The sequence below is a fragment of the Poecilia latipinna genome, unplaced genomic scaffold (genome assembly GCF_001443285.1).
Source record: "Poecilia latipinna isolate Pla-1442-1.1 unplaced genomic scaffold, P_latipinna-1.0 Scaffold1504, whole genome shotgun sequence".
Taxonomy (NCBI): Eukaryota; Metazoa; Chordata; class Actinopteri; order Cyprinodontiformes; family Poeciliidae; genus Poecilia; species Poecilia latipinna.
The window spans coordinates 153,625-163,140 of NW_015114120.1; the positions used below are offsets into that span (position 1 = coordinate 153,625).

Here is a 9,516-nt window from a genome sequence, read left to right on the forward strand (position 1 = left end):
TTTCGCCAATTTTCAATTTCCACAACCGAAAGAAGTGAAATTCTAAAAAAAAAAAAAATAAGAAAAATATATTTTATATATATATATATATATATATATATATATATATATATATATATATATCTGGTTCTCTAACAAGGAGCTCTGAGAGAAGACAATGATTTAACTTACAGAAAGGTGGGGCAGGATTGTGTTTCAGTCAGTAACAAAGAACATATTAGGAATCAGAAGAGGGGGAAATGAGCTGAATTACTCACTCCCAGCAATAATGAAAACATACTCTCCCCGACTCCAAACAGGGATGGGCTCAAGAAGAAGTAATTTAAAACCTGGGTATTTGCAGCAATCAAAGTGCGTGATGAACATTTTAGGGATATTAAGGAGAGGAAACGAAGGTTCTAGCTGAGTTCATGCCACAGACAACCAACAGATGTGGACGGCGCAGTAAAATAATCCTAATAATATTCGCAATCTTATTCACTTCATAACCAAGCACATGTTTCAAGTTTAAGTCCCAGTGCCATTTCAGAAACTCCACATGTTTAGTTTTATGATGGTAAGACATAAAAGGCATTTTCTTAGCGGCTATGCCAAATCACTGGTTGGCAAGTGGACAGGATCTTTGTGACTGCAGAGACATGTTGAATCCAAGATGGCAGCATTTGTTGAAGATTTCTAAGAGTGAGCATTGAGATAATTTTACATTTGCCAACTATTTAAAAATAAAAATCTTTCATAGTCCAATGACTAAAAGAAATAGAGCTCTGTGTTATAATGTTTATACTTCAGGAAAATGGAAAGTTAGGAAACACTATGAACTTCTTACAATGTGTTGAAGTTAAAGAAATCCTCTAGTTATATTTATTCCAGTGAGCCAACAAGGCTTAGGGATTTCTTTCCATACTGAATAAATATACTCAACTTAAGTTGTTTTTATGTTTTGATTGTGCTACTTCAATAAAATATAAATTTAAGTTTGTTCACACATATTTGTCAGATGTGCCATTATGTATTGTATTAGAAGCTTTTCTAATCACTGCTGCTTTCCTCGTTGATTTTACTTGCCTTTCCATGTCTGTGTACATCTGTCTTCTCTTTGTTGTCTCAGATTTTCCCTTCATCTATCAAGGCATTAAAGGAAGATTTAGAAGGCTCCATTGTTATGTCTGTAGCACAATAGAACAATCTTCCTCACTTTTAACTGGTCCCTATAAGATCCAGACCATGGTGCACACACAGAACATCCAACTGCCTCCTATGTTTATAAGGAATTAGATGTATAAGTGATGCATGCAGCAGGAGCAGACATGTGTGGATCCCCTCAAAGGCCTCCGTTGACTTGTGTTTACTTAAGGCCAGGGACAGTGGCCTCAGCTAAATCTGCCTCAATCCGCCCCTCTTCTCGGCTTCTGTTCTGACTGTAGCGCAGCTTTTCCGCTCCCACATCTCAACCACACTCCCCTTTGTCGGTGAGTGTTTCCCGGCTGTTTGCGATGCCTCACATTAGGCGTGTAATGACCTAGCTTATCAGCAGTGTAACAGCAGAAAAGGTATGGCGGCACAACACACACACACACACACAATTCAGCGACAGTCAAGCATCACAAATGAGAGGAGGTCCTGTTCAGTAGTTCAAGGGTTTCCTTCTGCTGCTGATCAGTTGGCTGAAAGTAGGGCAAACATAAAATTAACTGTTTCCATTAAAATCCTTATTGTTTTCTATGACACTGTGGAGTACTGACAAATCCAGCATTGTTCTTCCTTTACCTGTTGCTGCACACTGCTGCTCAACTGGCTGACAGAAAGTCACTTAAACGTTTCCTTCAATTACTGAAAACCTACTTCAGCTTTTTTGAAAATCGTAACTTTTACAGTTACTCATGGCAAGCTGCCGTCATCTAACAGAGCGGATATCAAGAGTATTAAGTCAGTAAGTGTCAGCTTGAAAAACTTTGCAATAGGCACATTTATTTTCAAACTCCAAATCATTTCAGGGAGTTTTTATTCTATGTTTTTATTTTAGTCCATATTTTAACATCAAAGTAATATTAACTAAATGTTATAAATGACGACCTGTCCAGATACCATGACTGGACAAATATCTAATCAGAGAAAAAAAAAATATTTTGAAAAATTACCAGATGATTTGCTCTCATTCGTAAATCGCAGCAAACAAAACCGACATTCAACGTTTTGTGAATATTTTAGGTTCTTTTATTGCTATATGCAGTAGCAATCCCACAACCCATTCTTCTGGCTCGTTTAAGTTTATTAGATTTTTTTTTCCTTTTTCTCACAACAAAGACAAATTTGACTGTAAATGTTTCTAGTTACAACATACAGACATGGGGAGACTAAAAAGCTCAAGCTTCATATGGTGTCAATGTTTTAAGACTGCTGCTGTGAAACTACAAGAGGTGCCCCTCTGCAGGCAGGGAGGCTAAGCATAAAGCCTTAATTAACTAGCAAATATTCACTTATTACATTTGTGTTATTCTCCAAATAGCAGAATAGGGAAAGAAATTGCATAATATTCTGCACAATATGAACTTGAAAGCCATATCTAAACTTAGCTGGTGTTTATTCTTTAATTTGTGACATATTGAACAAATAAATGTTCAGTATGACAGTGCAATTGTAATAAGTTGTAGTGGGAATTTTAGATTTTCAGTTTCAAATAAATTCAATTAGAAAAGATTAATTTTAGCCTTTAATTTGTGTACAACTGTTACAACACTATGAAACTGATATTTTTACTCAAGATACTTGTATAATGACATTCCCAAACAGGCCACGGCCTTGATGAGACACTCGTCAACAACAATAGGCACAGGTTTTGTTTAAAAAAAAAAAAAGATTTTTTTATTGAATATGGTTTTATTAATAATAACCGACAGCTGTAATAGTTCTCAGGAGGAGTGAATGCTGTGCTGAGACTTGCATGAACTACTTTTTACAATCATTTTCTCATTTAGGATTCCCATCCATTACCTGTCATTACAGTTGAATTTACGACAAGTTGTGAACCGCCCGTGCCATTAGGCCAATAATAAAAAATAAAAAAAAGGGTGAATAAAAGGTTGAAATTTGGCAAATAACTCCATGCAGTGATTATCCTGGGAATAGACAGAAATAGGCCCCTTTTGAAAGGATTCTTTCATCAAAGCAACATCCTGCCAGCTCCCCGCAGCCATAACCTCATATAAAAGCCACACACACACACACACACACACACACAAACAAACACACAAATCCTCCTTCAGGAATCAATAATTCAGCTAAAGAGAAGCACATGCTACGCCCTGCTGCACTAATCAATAGGAAGCCAAATGTTATTGTTTCATCTCATTCTGAGACTTTTACATTCTAATATGGACGAAAAGAGACGTGCTGGACGTACATCACATTACCAGATCATACACAGACACGACAATGTAGAGATGCCTCAAGGTAATCTTTGAGAGTATTATGACTTTCTTCGTTTAATTTCATTTGTTTGTTATTTGACACCAATCCCTTGAGCCCGAAAGGAAATTAAAATATCACATAAAATCCAAACAGGCTCAAAAAGTGCGAGTTGAACAAATGCTTTTTTTTTTAAATAGCTTCTAAACTTTACATGTTTATAGCCCAAAAACATTAAAAGTGCATTTCTAAGTCAGACATTTGCAAAGTACTTATTAGGGTTACTGGTATCAGAGTATAGGTTTGTAAAACATACATCTTGAGAATTGATAAAATACCCCATCTCCTCCCTACTGTTTAAAGTCCTTCTCTTGAATTACCAGGAAAATGTCAGAAGTATCTTCACTTTTCTCCAGCGGTGTGAAGATTAGAACAGAGTTCCCCCTTCACTACTTGTGGCTGCTCACTGTTGGTGACCTGGCTGAAATAATTTTATGCTTTTCCTTCACTTACAGGAAAATAAATAAATAAATAAATTGCCTATTTAGAAATATAGTAATTAATTATGGCAAGTTAATATTTAACATACTTAAGTAAAGAGTTCTACTAATTAAGCAGGTTGTATCAAGCTGATAAACTTTGCAATAAGCAGGTTTTAAATTATTTCTACATTTTGTGAGTGTTTATTCTAGCTTTTCCTTTAGTCTGTGCTTAAATATTTAATTAGTATTGAATAAATATTAGAAATGCACCAATCAATTCAAAATGTCATTAAAATTGGACAAAATTTCCCAAATCAAATATTAAAACAGTTTTTCAAAATTACAATCGTCAACTCTCGGGTCGAAAAGAAAATCAGTCCCAGTCTAGAAAGATCCAGATCGTTGAATCTAACACTATTATAAATGTAGTAATTCTAATATTTTTGCAGCACTATGAACATTCAGTACAATATTTATAACATACTTGATGTTATACATTTTGGTATTCATAAGAGAAAAACATAGTACTTTTATCAAAGTGAAAAGTCTCTGTGATCTCATACTCGCCTAATAGACTTTCAAATTGTTTCAAAACAAATATACAAAGACGTACACAAATTCATTGTGTACACCAACACCAACATTTACTATCAACTCCATCACCAACACCTGTTCAATTTTCAGTTAATGATATTACAATATGTACCAAAACTTCTGGGGAATTATTTGGATAATTTGTTGAATCAATTCCATGAAGAACTGAAGGAGTTCTGAAGTCCCAAGAGGAACCAAGGTGTACCTAATAAAATGGCCAATAGGTATATTTTGTCTGATTTGGAACAAACTCTAAAGTTTAACACTACAGTTTCTAAATTTGAGTGACATAAATATTCTCTAATCCTGAAATTTTCAGGACATTTAATTTAATAACTTTAGTAGCAGCAAGATAAAGTACTTTTTAAAAATTGCTACCATGATTAGCAAAACTTTGCGAGTACAGAAAAATAAATAGCGGAGAGAAAGAAAAAAAAAGATACTAGATATTACTTGTTCTCCTGCAATCTAAGCAAGATATACATGCTCCCTAATTTGTGTCTTTGGGGAACTTGGGCAATACATCGATAACGCCGCAACAACAAAGACCAGAAAAGTTGACGATTTAAAAGGATATGGCTCTATAAATGGCTATAAATTTTACATAAACATAGGGATGTAGTGACTACCATGTGATTATGTCAAGTGGTTTAACCTGCCAGCCAAGGCTCGTCTCCCCTCTCTGTAATCGAGCTATCAATGATCATTAATGAGAGCATGACATGGTGCTCTAAAGCCCACTTGGCCACACTGCCCAATGCGCTGGCCTTTCTCCCAGCCTCCCTTCCTCTCTACCGACTCCAACCTACAAGGCCACACTGTCTAATAATGAAAACAAATATGAACGCTCCCTGCCAATCTCCAAGACAAGAATGCGTGCTTTTCTTGCTCTGTGCTGCCCACTTTGGGTGCGGTTTTTGTGACACGAGACCTTAGTGGCTTCCTCAAGGATACATTGAATGCTGACTGTTGCAAGATTGGATCTGCGTTGACCTTGGGAGTGAACTGCAGCACGGGCAAAGGAGGAAAGGGGGGGAGTTTGTTGCAACAGAGTGGGGATGCAGGGAGTGAGAGCAGAGAGGAAGAAGCTAGAGGGAGGGAGAGCATGGGAGAATGAAGGGGCATGCTTTGATTGAGAGGCCCCTGAGATGAGCAGCACTGAGATATGAGAAGAGGGAGGGAAGGAGAGGGGAATGATAGAGGGAGTAGCAAAGGCGTGGATGAGAGGGAGAGGGAAGCCATATGGCAGCAGTACAAATCTATTAAACTATAAATCAGGGGGGAAAGCTAGTGGACTGCCAGGTGGGGCTGCAGTCAGGTCCTTCCAGTTGGAGGTTGAAATGCTAATGTGGGAAAGGATGAAACTATCATTATCAAGTTTTACTTTATTTTATTTATTGTTCAAACCACAAGGTTGAAATGTTGAAACTTTCCTCCTGTTGAGTATAGTTTGAAAATGACTTATACAAGTTACTTTCAGCAGACGCCAAAAAAAGAAAAAAAAGAAAAAAGATCAGAGCGTGCAATCAAGCCCGGGATTTGTTTTGTAATCAAACCCAAACAGCCTCTTACATCTTCTGGGCAGGACTGAAAAGATTCAGCACATAAGTGTTATGAAAAAAAATCCTTAAGGCAAAATCTTGGGCTTATTGCTTTCTTTATTTTCTGGTGACTACGTGCTCTTCAGTGGTCAGACGTTTCACAGGGACAGTCATCGCAGATCGTGTTTGTAGTAAGTGCGTTGGAGAAAGACGGGAAATGCAAAGACAAAACGCTGAGAATAAGACTCACGACGGGATAAGTTTGTGAACAAAAGAATGAATTCTCCAGTTAGCAAAATCCGTTTGCATGATAGCATGACGTCGGCAATGACGGATGCATATCTAATTCTTGAGACGATGATACACGCAGGCATAACCGGCCTTTACTTTTAGAGCAACAAACAGACGCCATTGTACTGAACTATTATGCACTTTTGGCCCCACATTGGGAACAATGTGGTCCAACTCATCAATAGATGTATTTAACACAAATCTGGAGCCCTCTTGTGCTGGAGGGTTCCAAGATTTGACAGCTTTTGGGTAGTTTTCTTAGCATCCAAAAAGGGTTTTGCATAGAACAGGTTCAAAAAGGATCCATGAGCAACTTCTAGTCTGGGGCTTGAACATCAGTCACAGACCAGAAGCTGGATGTGTGGGTTGTTTAGTCAAAAATAGAAATAATGGGGTCATATTTTGTTGTGTCCACTGCCAGCGAGTCGTACACTTTAAATATGCATCTTTATGCTCCGTTATACTAGAATCTCTGGCAGGAAATGTACGACTGGTTTCACATGTAGGAGGACTTCCACATTTCTATCATAAAATATCTACAAAGAGCTTAGTCGAGTAATTATTTTAAAAAAGAACAACAAAGTGTTGGATCATCAAACTGACAGAGTTATAAGTTTTCCTCTCTGCACACAACTATTGGAGACACCAGCATCCCCCAGATTAAACGTCAGACACCATTACATCTCATCCCTGCACAAAAGCATTTAAGAATTATGACGCTTTTTATTAAAGGAGAATGTCCTGGAACTAAGCTGCCCATAGATGGTGGGTTGGGATATATGTGTGAACAGTTATGATACAGAAAAGTGGTAACGTAAATATACGTGATGCCTTCAAAAGGAAAAAAAAAAAAAGAGAAAAGGTAAGGATCCCTCCCTTACATAGAATATGTATACCAAATTAATCTAATAAATTAAGGATGAGTCATAAGGTCTTTTACATAATGAACAAACACCAAGTAACATGTAATGGTGAAGAGGAATAGAAAAGATACACGATTTCAGTTCTTCACAAAAAATTATCCTCACAGTGAAATGTAGTGGTTTGGGAATGATTTTTACCACCTTAATTTACAATGGAGATGTGATGGAATTATTTAGATCCAAAGATAGTTTTTATCTAGTGTGGTCCAAGCAATGTCCAGACTTTATTTTATTTTTTTTACTTGTCTTATTTAACCTTTATTTCACCACGGAAATCCCATTAAGTTGTAGAAAACTCAAAATGTATGTTTATAAATGCCTTTCTTTCCATCTGTTGGAGTTTAAGTCATGTTGCAAAGAAGCATGTGTAAAATATCAGTTTCTATATCTGCACAACTGGTGGAGAGACATACCTCTAAGCACCTGCAGCTGTGGCTTGAGTAAAATTTCAAAACCATCCATCATTTTCCTTCCACGTTGTAATTATGGACTTCTTTGCAGTGGACTAAAAATTAAAATCCCAATCAACTTGTAGTGGCGATGACACGAAATGTGGAAAAATGTAGGACTTTGCAGAAAAAAAACATAAAAATAAATACATAAAACAAAAACTATAAATAAATTAAATGAGACCTGATCATTTAATTGTGTAAGTGCCCACCTGCAGCACGCTTTTCGACCACTGCTATAAATCACGATGCCACTAAAACAGACAGAAGTTAGTGTTACGTATTGTGGTGGAAAAACAAATCGAGTAATCCCCAAAAGGCTTCCATTTTAATCCCTTGATGATGTCTGGGTAGCGTGCCCAGCCAGTGTCCTGGCGGCCATCAGGACCCAGGCCTGGGCTGCCATCCCGAAAGCACTGATGCATGCTACAGCTTGAACAAACACGGGCAGCCTGCCCCATGTCTGCTCTATGTCACAAGCAAACCATCAAAAGAAAGAACAAAAAAGAAAAAAAGTTTCATTAACCTACGCTGCAAAAAGACATTTCAGCTCTTATGTGATTCATCAACTTCATGCTGTAATTAGTTCCCGCAGAAAAGCGTCAGTTAAGCTTTTAAACAATGGCCTACATTAAGCTTGAAAATACTTCATTAGCAAATTAATTTTTGGATCCTAATTTTTTTTTCATTTGCCTAATGTATGACAGAACAAAAAAGGCTGTCGCTTGGCAGTTTTGATTAAATGACTGAATCTAAAATGAACATTATCGAACGCGTTAGACTGAACAATCTCACCAGAAGCTCGGCAGCTTGCAGGTGAAGAATGGACAGCTCTCAGTTACGGTCTGCGAGCGTGGACCAACAGTAGCCTAGAGCATTCAACCTTGATCCCTTATCCTTGATCGTTCACTCAGTGATATATATGCACACAAACACACACACACACGAGCTTACAGACTAACACAGACGTCCAGCCTCCAAGAAGTGCCTGCCATTAAACCATCACAGTCAAGGCCAGTTATCCACCAAATCCCATCTCTGGTGAGGGATGAGGGGATGATGTGGAGGGTGAATTTAGAAGAGGAAGGAAGAAGAGGGAGGGGCCCCCAGGGATGAGGAAGAGTGGGAGGGAGGCTGGACAAGAGTGCATCGCATGAGCAGGTATCAAAGAACAGCCGGAGAGCATCATACCTTGGTTTGGAGATAGTGGGGGTAGTAGTAGGTGTACTGAGGGTACATTGGCTGCTGCTCCAATCGCTTGCCCATGTAGCTGGAATCCTTAGCACTGAGGCAGGGAATGGTGACACGGGGGCGGGAGCTGCCAAGTAGCTAGAAATGTGGTGGAGGCAACGGTGGGGCTGTGCAATTCCAGGCTTTGCTGTCTGCACCAGTGTGTTGCAAGCCGGTCCTCTGGGGAGAAGGCAAGATCTGTGTGTCGGACTGGGCTTCCGAGAAGGTCCGCCTCTGATGAGGGAGCTCCTGATGACTTTTGCCTCGCTGTTCCAGACACTTGGTACAGGTACAGGAAGGTGCCCACTGACTGATGGCTCAGGGATATTTTCTAAAGTGCCAGAACGGAGAGCGGCGAGTTCGCGATTGGATAGTTAGGGTGAGGTAGAAGAGGAAGAGGAAAGAGGAGACGCAAGGAGGTGCAGGTGGCAGTAGCTCTGGCAGTCCTAAGAATGTTGAGAATGGGAGAGGAAGAGGAGGAGGAGAGGAGGAGGAAAGGAATGGTAAGGAAAAACGGGTTAGGACGTATAGGCTTCACTTCTCTATTCAAGCTGTTCACTCCAGTCCTTTGGCTTGGCTTTAATCGCACTCTCTCACTGCC

General features: G+C 38.8%; 1 protein-coding gene across 1 annotated transcript in view; it reads right to left on the reverse strand.

The window, feature by feature from the left end:
• LOC106963197 (RNA-binding motif, single-stranded-interacting protein 3-like) overlaps positions 1-9,510 on the reverse strand; it is a 162,319-nt gene extending 152,809 nt beyond the window's left edge. Inside the window, exon 1 of the mRNA XM_015057977.1 lies at positions 8,877-9,510. Coding sequence (XP_014913463.1) covers positions 8,877-8,951 — 75 coding nt within the window. The 5' untranslated portion in view covers positions 8,952-9,510. The remainder of the gene's footprint in view (positions 1-8,876) is intronic.
• Positions 9,511-9,516: the final 6 nt, after the last annotated feature.